This window comes from Wyeomyia smithii, chromosome 2 (genome assembly GCF_029784165.1).
Source record: "Wyeomyia smithii strain HCP4-BCI-WySm-NY-G18 chromosome 2, ASM2978416v1, whole genome shotgun sequence".
Taxonomy (NCBI): domain Eukaryota; kingdom Metazoa; phylum Arthropoda; class Insecta; order Diptera; family Culicidae; genus Wyeomyia; species Wyeomyia smithii.
This window is the reverse complement of record NC_073695.1, coordinates 23,250,962-23,273,318: the sequence shown is the minus strand read 5'-3', so window position 1 is coordinate 23,273,318 and position 22,357 is coordinate 23,250,962. Positions and strand designations below refer to the sequence as shown.

Genomic DNA, 22,357 nt, shown 5'->3' with positions numbered 1-22,357 from the left:
AGAAAAATCACCAGGAATTGTACACTGAAAATGGCTTGCTACTCCTAGGCACCATTTTGACGGTTCTTTGTGCAATTTCAGCTGATTCTGGTCAATCGCGGGCAACACACGGGCGATCAAATATGCTATGCTATGCTATGCTATGCTATGCATTTTTGAAATCAGTTTCAGATACTTGAAATACTTCCAATCCAAGCCACTGTCAAAAGAAGGTATACGCACGGTTGAAGGCTGCTCTGCAAAGACACTACGGAAATGTTCAGCGAAAAGGCTAGTCGACGATTGAGTATCGGTAGCGGTTGCGCCTCTGTACCTCACATTTTCTGGGATGCCAGAATGTTTCCTTCGATTATTTACGAAGTTCCAGAAGGTTTTAGGATTATTTTTCGAATCACGCTGTATTTCATTCAAGTAAACCTAATATTCCTCCTTGTGTGCAGCTTTGAACATACGCAGCAATTGTTTATAGTGAGTAACTTTTTCGTTTGATCCCGCACGACGCATTTGCTTCAAAGCAGCTTTTTTGCTCTGCCGCGGTCGCGCACTTCTGCTTCCGGTAATCTTGCTTTATTTTGACCTTTGGTTTGGTTTACTGACAAAGCCGTACACCAGAGCGCTTTCACCTGGCCTCAAGATCACTCCAATGCGCGTTTGAATTTCGATGCTCTTTAGGGGCACGTTACTGTGTGCAAAAAGTTGTCGATGGTAAAAAATACATATCTTTACCTTGCGCGTTTTGATCCAGAACTTTCTAAGCCCTCGAATACCCTTATAAGTCTTCCGACACTCCTCTACCAATTTTTCGCCGTGGGACTACGTCTTTGTTTACTATACTGGGATGCATTCTGTAAAATTGGAAATAAAACTGGCAAATGTTGCGTCAGATTTCAAACGTTAATAGCAGCATAACCACATGATGGATAACAATAACCAATATGTTGTTGGATAGATAAAATGTGTAACAATTTTGTAACATGATAGTTATCACTCTAATTTCATTGTTAAGCGGTAAAATTGATAAAAAGTTTCAATGACAAATTTACGCGAATAATAAACCAATTACATGCGAGCATTCCTAGCACAGACTGTGATATTCTCTGTATCAGTATCTGAATAAAAATTGACAGAGTCTCCCCGTCCCAATAGGCCAATTTATTTTTGCTTCCTTGAGCTATGATGTCTCGAAGGTAAGAGTTTTCCTAGAAGTTTGAAACAATCCCCATCATTGAACAATTTCTAAATCTGCAGTCAGAACCTAATAAAAACTGATGTCTTGAAAGAAAACATGCCGGTAAAAGCAACAGTACCAGTGGAGTAAAGAACCGCAGGTCTCTCGTCGTCTATGATTGCAGCGGTACTCTTCTATTCATACATTTCAGCGGTACACTTCTATTCGTTCTGCAGTGGTACTATTTGCACTGAAGCGGTACTATTCGTACTGCAGCGGTACCTACTATTCGTATTGCAGTGGTACACTTTTGTTCGTACATTTCTATTCGTGTGCATTCGAGAAAAAACTGCAATGCTGCTGTTGATGGTGATTGAAACTTTATCTAATAAATATGATTACCATAAATTACTCAACAAGAATTGTAAATTTTTGCAACGGATATTTATACAATTTTTGATAAACATTTAAAAAGGTCCTATCTGCTTTTCTCGTTTTTCCGGAGCGTCTTTTCATTTTGGTAATGATTCAGCTTTAGTAACTCTCCCAACTGTGGTTTTCGTTCAGAAGGCTAAAGTGAACCCTCCGCTATCAACTTGTGCAAATAACTCGTCATAAAAGGTGTTAAATAAGTTGTGATGATTGAATGGAAGTGATCGATCAAAAAATCGATCAAAGTAGATAAGACCTTTTGAAATGTTTCTCTAGAATTTTATCTTCGATATTCACTAAATAATCGTTACCGGATAGTTTCGAAAGAAAAAAATCCCAAATATACACATTTATAGAAGAAAAAGAGCCTGCAAATGTGAATTTATGAATTTTTGATTTATTTACTAAGATTCATTCAGAATCTCTTTTTATATTTCAAAATTGTTAGATGATATATTATTATTTTAAGCTTCTCCATAATAAACGTATATAAGCTGTCTTCGTAATACAGCGAATGTAGTTGTAAAAAGAAAAATCACCAGGAATTGTACACTGAAAATGGCTTGCTACTCCTAGGCATCATTTTGACGGTTCTTTGTGCAATTTCAGCTGATTCTGGTCAATCGCGGGCAACACACGGGCGATCAAATATGCTATGCCATGCTATGCATTTTTGATACTTGAAATACTTCCAATCCAAGCCACTGTCAAAAGAAGGTATACGCACGGTTGAAGGCGGCTCTGCAAAGACACTACGGAAATGTTCAGCGAAAAGGCTAGTCGACGATTGTTAGATGATATATTATTATTCTAAGCTTTTCCATAATAAACGTATATAAGCTGTCTTCGTAATACGAATGTATATATGTATATATAGCGAATGTAGTTGTAGGTAAATGAAAAAATATGTCAAGCAAAAAACAAAAATGAAATTGTTCATTGCTACGATTTGCTGGAACTTGTCAATAATTTCGTTTCACATATCTTCTTATGTTTGCCAATTAATGAACCTTTGTAAGGGCTTCCATATTATTTTGAAAGTAAGATAGATGTGATTTAATCGGAGTTAAATAGGACAAAACCATTCATTATGATAACGTAAGTATTATTGGATGTGGTTTTTGATGATATAGAGTTAATTCTGACTTTGACGCATTACGAGAAATTCTTGGTGCTTCTTCAACAAGCACGATATGCTTGTGCCTTGTCAAATACATGTTGTTTGCACAAAAAAATACAACATCCATAACATCGCCAAATATAAACGATATACTTTCGAGTGTTGTTGAAAATATTTCAAAAATTGATTTCCGGTGGAGGCTGATAATAAAAACACGTACAGTCACTGAGCAAACACATTGATTCTGTCTGCAGCTTCTGTATATTTTGTAACAAAAATCCCCTAATTACAGTGTTCAGTCCCACGTCACCATTTCATACAACCCTAGGGCTGCATGCCTTGTTGTATTTAAGCGTGTAGCACCTTTTCAGATATTCAACGACACAAAAACACGTTTGGTCATAACAAATACCAATTATTTGTGGAGTAACGATCGTTTCCCCGAAACGCTTCTTTTTTGCAGAGGTTTGCGGTGTTTTCGATAACGACCCAGCTGATCAACAAAATCATACAACTCATATTATTTCATTAGGTTAGAAGTGTGCCGAGTATCTGAACGATCATTTTTATGAATATTTTGCTTTCAGTGCAAACGGAAACGTTTTTCCCGAAAAAAATAACATGTTTTAAGCGCTGAATTTTTTTTTAAATTTGTTTTTATCCGGTGAAGGTAAACTTCATGTATCAAAAACATTCATTCAATGACCGGGAAATTTAATGAGTAACTTTAAAAAAAAGATGAAAAAACTTGGTTCAGTAGTTTGACCGCAATCGTAAACACGGCAAAGTCATTTTTTGAGAAACACCATTCCGAGATAAACGCACATAAAGTTTCAAGTTTAGCTTATGCGGCCGCGACGAGATGCGCTTAAAACCGCTCTAACTTCCTCCCTAACGTTCAAATCTTTATGAAAATTTGTGAACATTTTCATCAAGAAGTTGTACTTTAAGATAACGTGATAAAAAAATTTCGATTTTTTTTAAAACTGAAAAGATGTAACCCCTCAAGTTTGTTGAAAAACCAATTATATGTGTACTCTTGCACCCTGATATGCTATATGTGTTTAATTCATTGCAATAATTTCATGAAATTTCAAAAACAATACCAAATTTATAGTCGTCGGTATCGATTGCCTAAATTTTAATAACAGTCTCACAGTACAGCAGATCATTAAATTGACCGTTGAAGGAAGTTGTAACGAATTTTTCAGTAAAGCTTTACCTTCGAGACATCAATATAGTCTGAGTTGATAGTAGGATATCACAACAGACGTTTGGTGTCTACTCGTGGTGTCCGTGATAGGCGTGCTCCCATGTGATTGGTTCATTGTTCGCGGAAACTCGACCTTGAAACATTGCAACAATTTTCGCTGCTGAGCCATAATATGATTATGATAAATGACATGTCACGTAATTCGTCTCCTCAATGCTAGAACCAGATGACTCAAAATTTGTTGATTTGGAGTTCAGTGTGCTATCGGTGCTTATTACGTGAGTCACTTCACGGTGAAATATATTTCACTCTCACACTCACTTCACTTTTTTGGACCTATTTCCGATTCCACCTCAAGTGAGGTGACAAAAATCACCTCTGTGAAGTGAGATTGGCAGTGAAGTGAAATTGAGAATAGGACAAGTGAAATGAGATTGTTTCCCAGCTCAAATCTCTAAGTTCCAGAAAGTCGTTTTTTCCTTTTTTTTTAGTTAACACCAGATCTTGACATGTTCTGCATTTCTAAGACATTCGGCATCAAAAAAAAAAAATGTTTTTTCCGTTATCGAAAATTTCCTGAACTAGTTTGCATTTTTTTCATCGGACAAAAAAATGAAAATTTTACCGCTTTAAGGCACGGATCAAATTCTGATTCGTTTCGTTACGGAAGAAAAAATCCAATATTTACCATTAGATCACAAATCAATCAACCTTAAGACTTATGGCATCTTCGTAGAATCATTTCACCGTTCAAAATGGTCGTGAAATAATTCCACGCGAAACGTCGCTTTTTCCGTTCTCACTTCACTGATATGACACTCATAATAACCCAGATTCCGCGGCAGATGTCACTTTGTGACTTAGGTGAGTCCCGTAATAGGATTTTGTTCAGTTCACTCTGATTTCACCGTGAAGTGATTCCCGTAATGAGCACAATCATACTTATCGCGTCGAGCTCTATAACTTATTAAAGACTCGTTGAAACACAATAACAAGAAAAAATGTTATTCATTAATTACAAAACTAGATATCTCAACGTAGAAAAAGTGTGTTTTGTGCTAAAATTAGATAACTTGGCTCTTTCTTGACTATTTCGTTGCTATAACAGGATATTTTAACAAATAGCTCGGAGCGAAAAGAAAGAATGACAAATCTTACTTGGTTCATGCCTTGACTCAACACATTTTGTCGGTTTTATGCAACACTAGTACTACTCAAAATGCATAGTCTGGAGAAAAACGCGTTAAAGGTCAACGTCGAAAATTTTTGAATTTCCAAGAAAATTTAAAATTTCAAAGATTTTCCATTCTCATTATTTTTACTACTTTTATAGCGAACTTTCGATTTGAGCTACAAAGGCAATTCTATGCATAACTCTATTTTTTTGCGAATTTTTAAACGGAATTTCGTGAGATAAAACTCAACAGTATTTTTGGTATCCTTCACCGGTGTTACACGAAACCGACGATTTGTTAAACGAAATATGACAACCCGAAAATAAGACACTGGCGGAAATGTCGTTTTGTGGCTTGATATTATGTGGATGCGATTCATAAAATCTGAGCCATTCAAAATGGCATAAAACACTTCGTACCAGGAAGAAATTTGTCACGGTTATTTCAACAAGCGAAGCAGAAGAGTATTTTAGCGGCCAGTACAGTAACTCTACCGTTCACCAATACATAACAGAAAAATATAATGAGCTTTTGGACAAGTAGGTTTAGATCCCTACGAAGGATAAGTCCTAATTGCGAAAATAATGAAATAAGCAACTTCTAACAATTAAAATTACAAATTTCTAACAGTGTTGAAAAGTCGCCATTTGTGATTGGCCAATGGCTACACAAACTCATTATTTACTAATATTTGTCACAAATACTTAAGATACTAACAAACCCCTCCTTAATTTAAAAAATTATATAATGACTTCAAGTCTCTATTCGATTTAAAATCTTCAGCTCTCAAGGATTGTTCTAAATCTTTTTACTAGAATTTACTATATAATGATAAAGTCAACGACGATCATCTGTGAAGAGGATAAAGTTTTTTAGAACAAAAACCGAAGTTACAGTATAATTTTTATTGTTACCACGTGACATGATTGTTTATACCAACACAAGAGCAGTAAAATCAATAAAAATGCTTTGATTATAAGTTTTTTTTCTGTTAAGGCCGATACAAATTTCATTTTTTTATTTCATGTCTCCCCTCCCCCCACCCCTCTTCAAAAATGTTGAAAATTGGAAGGGTTCAACCCGTCTTGTTAATATTATTGACTTTTCGACAGCGTATATACCTAGTTTAGCAACAAACAAGTCCAGTGACAGCGGAAGTGTCACCAAAAGGCAAGCCAAATGATTAATAATGATAATAATGTGATATTTTTCAACACACTTTTGCATACAAGTTACAAACGTCGTAACTTGCATACAATTTTTTATGAAAGCTATTCCTTTTTTTTCTTCTCAGTTTTATTTATTTTTTGCCCTCCCCTTAGCTTACTTTGATAACCGTGGACATAAAAACTATTCAAAATTTGTATCAGCCTAATCGGGATGCTAGAACAAAATAACGAAAATTCCTAGTAATACACATATGGTTTTGCATGCTATAACTAGATAACTCGGGTTTTGTTTAATTTTTTTAAATTTTCTCGCCCGTGAATCACCCACTCACACTGAACAAATATTTAGTCAGAAATTAGAATGATTCAAGACATTTATAAAATTTTAAAATATCACTTTTAGGGTATTTCAGTAGTTCAATCGTCATCACCAAAAAGCAAAGCCTTGGTGCTACATTCCGTATCGGAATTCGACCTTCTGTTTTACTATACACAGACTTCGCAGCCGACTGTTAAGTGTACAGGACAATTGCGGGGCTAGCACTATGATCCTACCGACACTAACAGTCTCTCCCGATCCGGGACTCGAACATATAATGACTGGCTTGTTAGGCCAGCATCGTTCCTCGAGACCAGCTGGGAGATCATCGTCATCACCAACATTGGTCAAATTTTCAAACTCAAATGTCAATTTTCGAGTTATCTAGATCTCGTATTGAGGGGGCGAATTGTGCATCATTTTATCTAGCCAACGTCATATTGATTATTCAATTCCATCGTGTTGATGTACAGTGAGGTAGTTATGAAAATTTACTTTTCGAATTTCGTTTAAGAGTAGATCTCAAAAATTTCGTTATCTAGAAAAAAACATTCATGCAAAATTTCAGCACAATCTGACTTTGGGAACACGTGCCTCAAAGCGGTCAAAGTTTCACTTTTTCGACAAATGAAGAAAAGCATAAGTAAAAGTACATGAAATTCTCGATATTGAAAAAAAAATGTAGATGCCATATGTCTTAAAAATACATGAAATTCGAGATCTGGTGTTATCTCGAAAAAAAATTTCGAAAAAAATCAACATTCTGGTACTTGAAATTTTTGAGATAAGGACGTTTTCCAGCAATCCTTACATTTGGCTGATTTTATTTTCACTTTTACAGAATGTACCACAGTATAGTAAACAAAGATCAAAAGACGCAAAAAACTACAAACACGTGGCCAAACCACCAACACAATTGTAGGCACAATTTAGACGATTGAAAAAAATCACGTCCTTTCGCAATAAAATCTCATCGACGAAATTTTTATTTTATTTTGTAGTTCTTAACAAGCGGTGAAAGTTTTTTTTTGGTTTCATTGTAAATTGAAGTAAATTTGAATGTTATGTGACTATTAATGCACCGTTATTATTTGTTTATATTTTTATAATACTGAAGCCCTAGCAACCCTAGTTTAATAGTAATTTTATTATCAATAGTGAGCTGTTTTTTCTTTTGGCTTTTCCAAAATATCCTATTAACAAAAAAAATATTCATATAAAAAAATTATATATACTTCCAATTCTTTGGATGTTGTTCCCAAAATAATATTTGGATCACACCACGAATTAACTGTGGACTGCTAAATATAAAAGATTGATTACAAATTTTCCAAAAAGACTACAGTTGCCCTGTAGACCACCCACGAGTGTTATAAGTATAGTACCTAACTATTTTTTTTTTAGATTTACTGAATGTTCCAATTAATATTCGGCACGTTCTCGCATTTTTTAATGGTATCAAATTAAACTGTTCCACGAGCCTACAATGCTTAATGCTAGATGATGGAAAAAACATCATCAACCAAAGTTGTTATGATTGTAAGTGACAAATCTATTTTCAGTACACTTTCACACAAAACTCCATTGCTTTAATTGTACCAATTTATCTTGTGTAAAATAATTAAAAATAAAACAAGCACAAAAAAACGCGACGAAATAGGGAAAATTTGGATTGATGTTTTCTTCCGAATCAACCAAAGTTTTTATCAATTTATCTTCTGGTAAGATTATCCTTCCACGCTCTGAGTACACAAGTGACTTGGATTAGAGCACGGAGCAGAGTGATTTGCATGCACTGTTCGTCCAGGCAATGTTGGTAAAAATTACGCGCCGGGTACAAGGATGCCAGCGCTGTGGATTCAGCAATTTTGTAACTAGAATGCAGTGCAGTGTAACATGACCAGTTTTCCAGTACTTGTAATCGGAGGTAAGCGCATCAAATGTAAACGTTTTCATTTTCATATTTAATTGGTCGATTGGTTGTTCCTGTAAATCTGGCTGCTCGGATGTACGCATTATACTACCAGAATACATACTAAGTATTTTCTCAGTTGACTCTCGATGACAGTTGCCGCTGTTTAATCTGACATGAATCTATAGTTAAGTTTGAACATTTTGAACAACATACGAATATTGAAAATTGATAGTTTTTCCGGACGAATGTGGTAAAATTAATAATATATTAAAAATTAGAAATAGACAATACGAACTATCGCGCACTTTATCGCCGCCTACTTAATAGGGAGCCGCTGTTCGGTGGCGTAAAATTTTACATATGATTTTGTATCTTGAAACACACCTTTATATCGCGTACGTTCCTTTTTCCACTCCTCGCCCGCAATAGTGCACAGTCTTTTGCTGTGTACAAGCCCTCCGCTGTTACGGGAGTGTGTGTTGGTCTCGGGTTCCCGTATAAATATAATACCTCCTTCAGCAGAAATCATTTCGTGCACAGCTCTTGACAACGCAAGTGTCCAGTTGCTCAGCAGCAGCAGTTCTCTCGCCATTTCTTCCTTGGCAGGGAAAGTTTTCCCAAGTTGTTAGTAGATTTTCCTGAACGGCAAAATTTTACTCAGTTGTAAGAAATACCGAACAATTTGTGCAAAAATAAGGTGATTTTAAGACAAAGTGAGAGCAGAATAAAATTAAAAAAAAAACTTTTGAAAACAATTTACTTCCTGTGTTGAAAGATCGGTGATAGTATCGGTTTGAACTTTAAGTGGAGTGACAAAATGAAGATATTGCTACTATTTGTGGTGACCAGTTCATGGCACATATTCGCGGCCACCGGTGCCCCGTTCAATTCGTACGACACCATGGACGAAATGGTGGTCCCCGAGTCAAAAGTGCTCGATTTCGATAATCTGACCGAAAGTGAGCGGGTCGATTTGATTCGCAATCAGATTAACATAACGGCGGTCAAACTGCAACAGCAGCTTCTACGGGCCGCCGCTCAGAAGAGCATGCAACGGGTTGGGGCACCGATGGCCATCAAGCAGAATACGGCAGACTCCAACATCTCTAGCCACGTGCAGAATCGCAAGGTGTAAGTACGCTATCAGTTTTATTTCCCGCACTTCTCGCAGGTATTATCGTCGTTTCATTCGAACAAAAAAAAAACACCACATGCAACAAGAAGTTTTTTGCATTTTCCGGTATTTTTAGAACCGCTGCGCTCGGGGTTGATATAAAAATGCACGCCAAAGTGAATACACCCGTGCCGTGTAGTGTGATAAATTGGAGGACATTATTTCTATCCGGCGACACGTTGTATTTTGGTGTCGCAGCATTTTCGAATCGCTGCTGACTGCATCGCCGCCGGCCGGAACAAATAAAAAATTAAAAACACATGGAAAATATGTCACCATCAAGTGGAAGCGTGAAAAAAGAAGGTTCTTCGTGAGGGCCGGACTGGTCAAGTCAATGGTATCGGGCGGAAAATGCGTTTTTCTGCTCTGCTTGGAAACATCAACTAACCTTGGTCAAATTTAATTTTTTCGCTATTTGATTCGAAGACATTTCAAATCTTAGTTCTAATGAAAGACGACGGTCATTTTCTGAGTTGAACTTATAGTTTCCTAAAATTCGAAAACAGTGTTTTAAACAAAGAAGTATCCCATTATTCTAACCAGGACTTCAAACATATGCGAATTCAACGGAGAAAGAGTGATTGGTAAATCCGAGATAAGTTTTTACTGACTGGATCACTCAGCAGTCGAAATTAGACTTTTTTATTCCATCCAGAATCCGATGAACGTGTGAAAAATTCAACCCCGCCATCTTCGATTTAGATAAATTTTCTCATCAACTTTCGATATAAAATACCGGTTTCCATATTTCCCACGAATCGCTTGCAGTGATTCAATTCCGTCAATGGAACTTTCATACTTTTTGTTTTTTTTTTATATCCACATCAAACATAGGAAGTGAAAAATCCAAATTTTTTTATACTTGTGAAAATTATATTGGGTTATTTCGGCTAAGCGGTCTTGTAATTTTGGAACAAACTATCCGATTTTTTCGAACGTTTCGATACCGGTTGGAGTCTTCATCGTAAAACTATTTTATTTGAATAAGTTAAATGTTTTCAGAATTTTCCATTTCACAGGCATTATGTACTTACAAATACTCGTTGTGTGGTTTTCAAAGTGGTTTTCAAAGAACATTATTGTGTATTTGGTGTAGTTCAACAGTGGGCATATTGATGGTTTTAGGCTGAATTTGAAAATTGTGTGATTCAGTGTGATGATTATTTTAACGTATTTTCAAAATAAAAACAAAATATTTTTCTTTTATGACTTCTTTTTTTAAAAGAAAGTATTTAATTTGTATCAGCATACTACCTGCAATTGAATGGCTGTCAGTATTTTACACATAATCAAGAAATTATAGCACAATTTTAGAGCTGCGATTTTTAAAGCAAGCAGAGAATTAAAAATGTACTAATCATTGTGAAAAAATAACAATATAAAACTTAGCTAAGACGAAGATGACCTGCTTGAGCAATCCAAGTAAAAAAAAGAGATAAGTTGTGAGCCTACAAGAGGCCGCCGCTTCCGTCGGTGGGTCAGCAACCGATTCGGCAAGCAGGTATTTCGTCAGCCTTGAGCCGCCAGTATTCGGAAAGCATGGAACTTTACTGCATGCAATCATAAAACTATGCTCGATTTACTCTAAACCTGTATCAGGAATACTCCAAAAATCCTATTTGTCTTGCGTTTTCAATTGGATTTTAATCATTATCTTTCTTTGAAAATTTAATTTTAATTTAACTCAATGATACAATTTTTCAGTTTGAAGGCTTCGTATTTTACGAGAAAAAGTTGTATAAAAGTAAATGGAAACTAAATGTATATGACAGCATCCTCTTCATTAAAAAAAACTCGATTTTGCAGTTTTTTGGTTCCAAAAACAAACAAATTGACAGATATTTTGATGGTTTTCAAGTTTTACAGTTTAGATCAAATTTTACGCGTCATTTTTATTCAAATTTCTTGCACAACCTGTTTCTCAAGACTCACCGAGATTGGGTGAATCTTTTATTCAAAAATTATAGTTTTTAGTTTACTGTGTTTAAATTTACAGTAGTTTGAGATCCACATTCGAAAAAGATAAAAAAAAGCTAAGACACTTAACTTAGGACTCAAGGGAAATATTCATTTCACCCGAGGCCAATTTTTTTTCGCTTTCGTTAACCAGTTGTTTGTCTTCGAGCTCGAACTGAAAAAAAATGAACCGCTTCTATGAATTTTGGTGCTCCTGACCGAGTCGAAAGTGCGTACAGCCTTCAGTGACTTAAATAGGGTAGATGTAGAAGTGATGAATCTGGTGAGCAATTACAATCGATGTTCGCGTGAATGGTTAAAAAGATATAATCTTCTATATTTCTACAGTTTAAGTTCTAGGGCATAACCTGTGTTTGTAAACTTGTGTTCAGAAATCCAAATAAAAGTGTTGCAGGATATTTTTTTTCTGGTTTTGGAAAGTTAAATTGTGTTTTTCGGTAAATGAGTATATTTTGTTTTTAAATTTTGGGGCTATCCACATACCACGTGGACAGATTTTTAACGATTTTGACCCCCCCCCCCTCCCCCTCCGTGGACAAATGCTCATATAAATTCTGAAAAAATTTTATGGACCGTGGACATTACCCAACCCCCCCCCCCCCCTCCCCCCCAAAGCTGTCCACGTGGTATGTGGATGGCCCCTTGATAGTTTCATTGTACTCCTGAGAAAATTTTACACAAAAGGCACCTATCACCAGTGAAACTTGAGTTACAGCATTTTTAAGAAATAAAGTCAAATTTCGCTCTGGTTTCAAGGATCTTTTTTAAAATTTTGTATGTCTCCGGATATGCTATATCAATATTCTAGAAATTACATTTTGAAGAAGTAATCAAATAGAAAAAATGTCAATTTAGAGCGGCAGTGTTGTCAGATATGTTCAATCAAAAGAATGTGAGACGGGGATTTTTTCTATTCCAAGGCTTGTACCATCGCAGAACAATGACTTTGTGCACCATCAATTTCAATTATGAAAATTTGAAAATAAAAGTTAAATAAGTTAATCTTCATGCCAAACAATGTCGAATGCCTTTTCTATGTCTAGAAGAGGAGCTCCACTGGAATAGCATTCTGATTTTAAATTTGACCATTTCATCGTATTTCTGAGGAAATTTTATATGAAAAATACTTATCACCCCGAGAAATTATGAGTTAAACTCGAGCTACAGCATTTAAAAAAAATAAAATCAATATTACTTTGATTAACTTTTAAATTCTCATTTTGCTTATATTTCTGGACAATGAAAATTATAGTGAAATAGTCGAGGAACTCTGGAAATATATAAATTTCCACCGGAATATTCATATATTTGAAATTTTGAAAACTTCTGCTGCCAGCTACATCATGCGGAAATGAGTTAACACTATCGAGCTCGAGAGTGAATACATTTTGTACAATTTGGTAGAATTTCCTCTCATATTTTTGCCAATTTACTATTTACAATATTTGCTCATTCAAGCAAGTATTTGAAATATTATTCAGCTTTAATTAAAAAACAAAAAATAATGGTTTTGAAGAAGACAGATTTGTTTGTAGACGTCAAAGTACCATAATTGCGAGCGCTTCTTTCACACCGAACACGAAATGTGTTTGATTTTTTTCGGGCAGCCTATCTATCCGCCACAATCACAGCTCAGTTGTTATATAAATCTGTGCTTATTTTTCATAAAGCTTTTTTGTAATTCCCGAGTACAGTTTCCGGTTGTAGGTTAGTTTATTTATTAAAAAAAAATCTGTAAATCTCACAATTTCGGACAGTTTTGATAGGCTCTGAGTGAACTGATTTTTCAAGATTAGTTCTCCAATTTTTACGTGATTTGCTTTTGCTTACGTTAAATGAAAAACATCTTTAATGGTAAACCAAGATTCAAGTTATCGACCGATGAATTTACTTTTGTCGATTAGTAAACTGTTGAAGAGAATTATCCTCAAAAGGATGATGTCACACTTACAGAAAAAAATATTTTTTCACAGATGAACACCTTGGATTTCGTCAAGGGCAATCCACAATTTAGCTATTGCTCAGAGGTACTATTACACGAATCAACAAATCTAAAGCTTTTACAGAGGAGCTTCTCTTCTAGACATAGAAAAGGCATTTGACATTGTTTGGCATAAAGATTTGATTGTGAAATTGTTCACTTTTGTTTTCAAATTTTTTTAATCAAAATTGGTGGTGCACAAAGTCATTGTTCTGCGATGGTACAAGCTTCGGAATGGAAAAAATCCCCGTGTCACATTCTTCCGATTGAATAAACGCTTAGATCTTTCCTATTTACAAAAGTTGAAAATGTTTTTAATTACTTACAAAATTCAATTGATTAGTTTTACTTAGCCTAGAGCTTTCTAATCATCTTAACAAGATGGTTGTTAACTGTGTTTGAAGAATAAACTTTTGATTTAGAATCAAATTTTATCTATCAGTCCTAGTGAAACATCTCTTCACCCCTCTTGAGTAATAAAAATACTTCCCGAAACGCTGCATCATATTCCGACCTCGAATTAAAGCCACTCTAATGGTCATCGACCACATTGAGTCTCAATGTTGCGGCATTCCTTTCGCCGCCAGCGAATGAAAAGTCCAAATCCGGAATCGACCTCACTCGCTCGTCAACACGTGCTCCCATTCGCGTCCAGAAAACCTCCTTAATTACGGCCCCAGACAATTTGACGCGCCTGCAGCGCGCTCGTGTCAGCCTGTGTTGATAATTAATCTATCTACTCTAGGAATCGGCTAGAGATGCACTTGCGATTCGGTGGTAGTGATCGTAGCTGATCATGCCGAGGGAGATAGAGAGAATCGCACACCCATCCACCCACTGGAAAATACCGATCCGTTTCGCTTTGCTAGTTCATAGAGAGAGAGAAAGCGAATGCCCCGTGCGCGGTTTGGGCTATGACGGAAGAGGTTACGCGAAGGGCATGTGAGATTTTTTTTTCTTCATCATCATCATCAGCTGTGCCAGTGATCGCGCGAATCGGCAGTGGTAAAAGAAACGAAAAGCCGGTCACATGCAGGATCACCGGCCGGCTAGCAGGAGTAATTATTAATGAACTGCGAAGCTATGCTATGTCAACGGGTCAGCATCGCACAATACGCAGCATGTTTGAGACCGACCGACCGAACGAGCAGTGCACGCGATCGCTGAGTGGTATCGTGGACCAATCGTGCGAAACCGTAACTAACTCTTCTTAAAAGTGAATGCTAAGCTTTTCTCATTTGGCAAGGTAAGAACTGACACGCATCTGGTTAGTTAAGCCAACTCGTTCGCCGCCAGCAGAGCAGTCAGGTGTATTTTTATGGACAAGTACTGACGTAGTCTTTGGTTCGTTAGAAAGTGGGTTCTTCTTTCATCAATGAATATTGGCGAACATATGTTGAACCAAACCTAAAAATATGACCAGGTGGGTGTGTTTCAATTTACAGCTACGAGGTATTTTCTAGGAATAAAAGTGGTTGAGTAAAATTGTCATCTGTTTTAGAGAGACAGAGAGATTTTTATTACCCAGTGCAAGTGTAATACCGGATGGAAGTGGTAAACGTATTACGCCTCTAAAACCGTTCAGCTTAGAATAATTGCTTTTTCTTGTTTTTTGAATTACCAGACACAAAAGCGGTGATCATTTTTGTTTGAGTGCAATCTTGAACACAAGTTTAACCTATTATGACAGAAAACTAGCGCGTTTCAAACGAGTATTTTGGGACAATAAAATAAATCAGGGATGTCAAACATAACATAACACCGGGTGTGTAACAAATGATCATTACTCACATTAACTTTAGCGAATAAAGCATCCAGTGTTTTCGGCTCGTGGGCAGTTTACTCTTATTACAGCTAGTGTCATTCAACTCTTACTCACTAGTGAAGTCAGGTAGTAAGTCAAGGAAACAAGAAATCAAAAATTGATTGTGTGGTACAGCCACACAATCAGCCACTTCAAGCCGCCTTTGAGAAGGTGCTATGGCGGACAGTGTCATCATCAGGTGCAACTTATCACGCAATGATGAAGTGATGAAAGTTGGAGTATATTTGTAATAATTTCTTATCGTTCTGTTGACTAGAATCCAGTTGAAAAATATCGATCATTCCCACTAAGAGGCTCCCCGAATGAAATCCGAGGTTAGGCGACAGTTGAAGCCGATGAAATGGTAACGCTAGCTTAACCGGTTCACTAACGAATCTATGCTGCACAGTCATTGTTAAATAACAGACGGATCTAAAAGCAAAAGAAGTATCAATTTTTTACTCCTACTAAGCGAAACCGAAAGCGATTAATCATAACAATTACTAAATTCTTTTCATGTTTCTCTCAAAATTATATGGAATGTTTGGTGTCTCCAACGTTCCAACAAATCTGCTTGTGTTCGAAATGACTGGAAAGCCCATTTGTATGTTTCGAAAATTGAGAATCCTGATAGAAAAAAGTAACAGCTTTGAAAACCTGCACCCAGTGCGGCTACTAATACATAAACCACTAGAAATGGCGCGTTTTCCGCTGATTGTTTGCGAATGTCACTTTCGTTCATACTCCTGCAAATAGTTTATTCACCGGATATTTTTCAAATATTCTTAACATTCAATATTAATCATGAGGAAACTCTTGAAATGAAAAAGAGTGAATGAAAACGAGAGTATAGACGCTACCGCTCCGCATAATTCGTGAACAAAAAGCAGTTTTACCAACATTCTGTTCGAGAACAAATTTCTCATTTCAGGGCAAAAGATTATGGATTCAACACATTAATTTTCGATACGAATCTTGGGACATTTTCGGTTGCGCAGAATTCTTCTCCTTGCTGCCAAAACGAAATGAGGTATAGAATTTTTTAAATTTTTGAATTTTAACTCGGAGCGAATTCCAACTTGGAGCAAATTCAGTAAAATCCGTGAATAATGGAACTGATAATAATATTTGGTTTGCGCATAATCGTTTAATCAGAAGATTTCCTCATAGCAATAACCGTTTAGAACACCGAAGTCGGTATAATTTCACTGAGTTTTTGAGCAACTGACTTTACCGAATGCGAACTGACAAAAAGAGGCGAGTATTTCAGTTAGACTATTTCAATGACTGATTTAATGATAGAATTTGTGTCATAAGCTCGATTTACCGAGATAGTCTATTGAATTTCCCAAAAGAAACATGAAATATTTTCTTTAATTTTTTTTTATTTAAATTATTGAATGTTTACGTTACTCTGAGAGTTTTATACATAATAACAGCAAACTGCATTAAAATTTTACCCCAGTCGTAGTCAATTCCCAGTACCCACCAGCTCCAACAAAATAAAGATTAAAAAACTGTTTATTTGCTGGTTTGCAAGTAACGTTGAATACAACCATGGTTTCGCATTAAATCGATGATGAATTGAAGCTTTACTTACGAATAAGGTTCACCACTGCTGTATCAACCTGCTTTAATTGGTATAAAATATTTGAGAGTTTAATTTGAATGATGATTCGGTAAAATTTTATAATCACTGAAAACTCGTTGCTCACGCTTACAGACTGATGAGTTGACTGCGAACAGTAAGGTGATACGGATACGGAAATATCGGCAGCTTTGTTAGCTGTGTTCAGTACATCATGAAAATTTATACTTATAGCCAATAACTGGGTACAGATCAAAAACTTTACAAATTTTACGGACCTGTAAAAATGTGATTGTGGGTGTGGTATTCAACAGCTTAGAACAACGTCTCACTCAAGAAAAAGGAAATTGTTAAGAAAGTGTGAAACAAAATTTTAATTGAAATATAACCAAATTGAACAAAGGTAGACAAAGCGACCAAGCATCAGAGCCGATATTGTTCAGTGCTTTTGCATGCAAGTGAGAAATAGCCACCATAAACGTTAGTGCAAGCGTTAGTGTTACCATGACATAGAAACATTTCACTATCATGCAATGTTTATTCTTTTTTTCTTTGTTTCGTTTAGATATTCTCCGTTCCAAAACGTTTCAAATTTATTACACTGAGTTTTATTGTGTGAACTTTTTTTACTGTTGTGTAACTATGTTTGTTTATTGTACAGTGGTATTACACGACTAACAGTTGAAATACTACTACTCCGAAAGACACCGGTTCCGGAAAGTCCGCTCTTGGATCAATTTCGTCGTCTCTTCATTTTCACTGTACCAAGAGACCGAGTAAGATTATTTAGTTGGATTTTCAGCGAATTGCTTTGCGTGAATGATGCAATTGAAATATTTCATCAAAAAATGACAGCTCATTATAAGAATGAAAATTTAGTGTAACGTTTGCATTAAAAAAATTAACTTTTTTTCAGATGGTAATAAAAAAATAAGCCAAATAATTGAGTTTGATAAATTTTCCACGGAAGATAATAAATATTAGTAATAAATATCAGTTTACTTGCAAAAAAAATCTGCTCCCTTGCGAGCGGTCTTTCGACAGTTAACCGAAACATTCACAATGACGGACGAAAACATGCGTGTAGGTATGTTTTTGGGTTCTTTATTTACCCCCCCCCCCCCCACTGGTCTCGAGGTACGATGCTGGCCTAACAAACCAGTCGTCGCAGGTTCGAGGCTCGACTCGGGAGAGAGTTAGTGTCAATAGGACCATAGCGCTGGCCCTGCAATTGTCCTGTACACTTACAGGGTGACAAAAAAGTCCGATCACACAGGAAAATCTCAATATTTCAAAGAATAAGAAGAAAATCTGAATCTGGCTTTCATAGCTTTATTCAGTAACTCATAAAGATACTTCACAGACGATATCTCGGAATTACACCACCTTTCTCTGATCGAACCAGCTTCAGACGTCTCGGAAAGTCGTCGCAAGCGGCGCGCACGTGCTCCATCGGCATCTCGTCCCAGATTTTCGTGATAACTCGCTTGAATTGCTCCAAATTTGTTATTTTACAGTCGTTCAGCTTCGACATCATGCATCCCCACACGAAATAATCCAGTGGATTCAGTTTCGGAGACGACAGAGGCCATTCATTCTTCGAAATAAAATCGGTCAAGTTTTCCTCACACCACGCCTGAACAACCTTTGCGGTGTGGGATGGGGCGCCATCTTGCTGGAAGCAGTAATAATCGTCTTCAAACAATAGTTCAGCTTGAGGCAGAACATTTTTATTCAAAACCGTGTCCAGGTAGTACGCTGCGTTGATTTTGACCCCTTTATCGATAAAAATAAGAGGCAGTTTACCTCTCTTGCAAATGGCTCCCCAATCCATCACTGACGTCTTATTTTGGAACCGGGAAACGTTCAGCTTGTCCGCAGGAGCTTGCTGGAGGCTCACACTCCAAACTCGATCATTTTGGCGATTGACTGTTTGCTCCAAAACGAACAGCATATCGTCCGAAAAAATAATCTCGTCATCTGCGTGCCAACCGAGCAACTCCCGCGCCCGTTGGTACCTCTTGTCCTTTGTAGCTTTGGTAACCCCATGAACCACCTGTTTTTGTACGGTGTAAGTTTTAAATCCTTGCGCAGAAGCAGGCGGATTGATTCTTGGTTCATTTTAAGGTTCCTGGCCAGCTTCCGTGCAGATTGGGCGGGATTCCAGCGAATCCGGTCTCGTAGAATCTTTTTCAGCCTTGGAGTTCTCATAGACCTTGGTCGTCCAGATCGTGCCTTGTCCTCGGTGCCTCCGGTCTCTAGGTACCGATTTATGGTCCGGTACACGAATTTCCAGTTGATTCCACCCTTTGTACCCTTTCACATATTCAGCGATAACAGCTGCTCTTAACTCTGCCATGGCTCACAACTCAATGTAAACAAACTGCACAGAAACGAAACTCTGCCACTTTGGGCAGCAAAGTTAACCCTTTCATTTGACATATAGATGGCACCAGAGAGATGCAACGTGTAGGCTACAGGCGTCCTCAAAAAAGTGTGACCGGACTTTTTTGTCACCGTGTAATAGGGCCGACGCCAGATCTGGCTAAAATACCGCGTCTTCGCGCTCATGGTGTTTATTGATGAACGACACGAGTCCGGCAGACACTTCGAACTAAAAACTTCCCCGTTGACGGCCAGTCGAGAGTGAAAGAAGAGCGACTTTGACATCCCCTTCTTGTTGATTGTCAGCCACAGCAGCTCCTTCTGGGGTGTGTGGAATGAACTTCACCTTGGACCTCACTTCCTTCCTGGGGGAAGTGGAATACGAAGTGCCCTATTAGTCGTTGCCATCCAGGGTGAGATGAGTTCCATCGGCCGTCTGCGCCGTCACCACCACCATGTCGCGATTCGCCAGGAAAATTGACTCGACCATCTTATTCAACCGTTGCCACTACGTCATTCCCTGCAGCTTCGAGACTAGTGAACGGGACTGCCGGTTCCTGACATGTATGTCCACGTTCGCCACGTACTTCTTCACTGTTTGGCCGGCTGCACCGACCTCCCAGCCAAGCGCACTTAGCGATGTAGCCACTTTTGCCCTCGACCCTCGGTCTTTTTCTCAGCATCCTTTAGCTGCTCGTAGCTCATGGTCGTCAGCCGTCCGGAACCGAGCTTTCTTTCGATGCTCTGATTGTTGTCCAATAGTGCCGAGATTTTGTAGATGCCAGAATGGGCGTATCAGGTTTCCACAAAGTGCCGCACGATGTCGCGGCCAGATACCGTTCTTTATCACGCACACTAGTAGCTTCACTGTTTTCGCCATCACGATTAGTTAGAGGTCGACTGATAGAGCTGGAAATTTTTGTCTGTTGACTAATGGGTTACTATGATTGATGCTGCATGGGTAGTTTCGTCAATGCGTGTGAAGGTAAACCAACGAAAACTCGGTAATGTTTGTCTAGGGGAAGTGTACCAGTTGTGGCAATACCTAAAAATGTACCATTCATAGCATTCATTGGAAGTGAAAATTAAAAATGATTGAACTCAAAACAGTGATAAATAAGAGCATACTGGTATTGTGCAAATTTTTCCAACTGACGTCTTCCTGCTACCCATGCGGATGTGAACGGCTTTCGTACCTACAATTTGTGACTAATTAAAAATTAAAAGTCAACAGACGAAAAATCTTGTGGCCTGTGAAGGAATTAAGTGGAATAAAATATAGTAGTATTTTCTACCAATTTCAATGTAAAATTTCCATCCCAAAATTTGTCTTTCAGCAACTCTAGTTTTTAAAACCTAGTTCCTGAAAGATTGAAAGAATTGGGTATTCAACATGAACGCAGTTTTGATTAAAAGAACAATCACCAAAAAGTGGCACATACAGCCAGCTTTTACAGAAACACGGACAACGCCTTGAAAGATTTTTCAATGTTTGTTGATTGCAGTTGCTTAACATTTGAAAAGAATGTCAATGCAAATCCCATTTTATTATTCCTTCGTATATGAGGCAATATTGAGTGACATATTGACGGCAGTGTTTACTAATAGATTTGGGTCAACATTGAAGACAATAAGTGACATTATATACGATTTACAGGTTCATACGATTTTAAGCGTTCAACAGTATTAGATCAAATTCGTTGACACGCAGCATCGTATAATGGCTCTTCATACCTCAGATTTTATGCAAAAGAAAATTGTTATACTAAAAGTCCTCAAGTTTCCTTGAGTTTTTGGGCGCCAACTCTGTTTCGAAAACTAACAGAATTTTAATCAATGCGTCATCTAAATTTATACACTGTTAATATTGTCTAGTCTTAATCAACGCGCCTTCGACGAAAATACCCAACAGGATAGCCAAAAATATCTCACTGACCTTGACAACAACAAACAGTTGGATTGCGTTATTCGTCACAAACTGCCAGACAAAAGCATCCGCGCACGATTATCCGTCCAACTACTATAACAGCCACCGTTTCCCGTTTGCTCTAATTTCCGTACGGCAGGCAGCAAAACATCCTGCCTGTCAGTTGTAGCGCTTCAAGTCCACAACCCGGCATATTATCAAGTCTGCGAATTTCATTGTCAATCTGTGTTCGCGCATTCCTGTTAATGTAGTTGCGTCAAAGAATCTAGCGGTGAGCGTGCGATACCGGTCCTTCTCTTGCATAACACATTTCCTGGTTCCGTGGGTCCAGCAAGATAAGCCCCATGCTGAGAGTTGAACTGAACAGTGCTGCGTCGAATTATACCGCCATCGATTGAACTCTCACATCGAAGTTCCCTGTTGCAGCAGGTGCGAACCCATATAAAATGACGGACGACTGTACAATAATAATCTCACCAAGCAGACTTAACGAGAGTGTGATTTATTTTCAATTCAATACTCTCCAAGTTCTGGACTGATTCTACAAGCCGCGCGCCTTCCGCCAGCATCGCCGCCCCGCAGGCTGAAACACAAGCCTCTAACCTAGCGGAGGAACGGAAGGCATATGAAAACCCCCCTGAGCCAGACGGCGGCTAGACAGCGTGATTTTTATTAACATACTTAGCGGTCTTCTGCCTCTGTCTCTCTGTCTTCCATTCCTTTCCAGTTGCGCCCATCCCCTTCCCCACAGGGGGCCAAAGGGGTCTGGGCGCATACGAGCTTTTTATGTGCACTGCACACATGGCTGCTGTGCGAGAGAGCTCGAGAACAGTGCGGCTGTGTTTTGCGTTTACCGGTCCCGTGCTTGCAGCCGCCGCCTCCCGCCTGCACTGGCTGCCATTGCGTTGCGTCTGACGGGAATGAACATCAACTGCATCGTAGCCGCCACGCCGTAGCCGTCGTCGTTGTCGTCGTCATCAGCATCGTAACATGCATTAAGTGGATTCGGT

The 22,357-nt window shown here is 37.9% G+C and overlaps 1 protein-coding gene across 2 annotated transcripts in view; it reads left to right on the top strand.

Annotated features, from left to right (window-relative positions):
* The first annotated feature begins 9,054 nt into the window (after positions 1-9,054).
* Positions 9,055-22,357, top strand: part of LOC129723182 (protein anachronism) — a 34,187-nt gene continuing 20,884 nt past the window's right edge. For both annotated transcript variants that reach the window (XM_055677222.1, XM_055677221.1), the window contains exon 1: positions 9,055-9,642. In XM_055677222.1, coding sequence (XP_055533197.1) covers positions 9,329-9,642 — 314 coding nt within the window. In that variant the 5' untranslated portion in view covers positions 9,055-9,328. The remainder of the gene's footprint in view (positions 9,643-22,357) is intronic.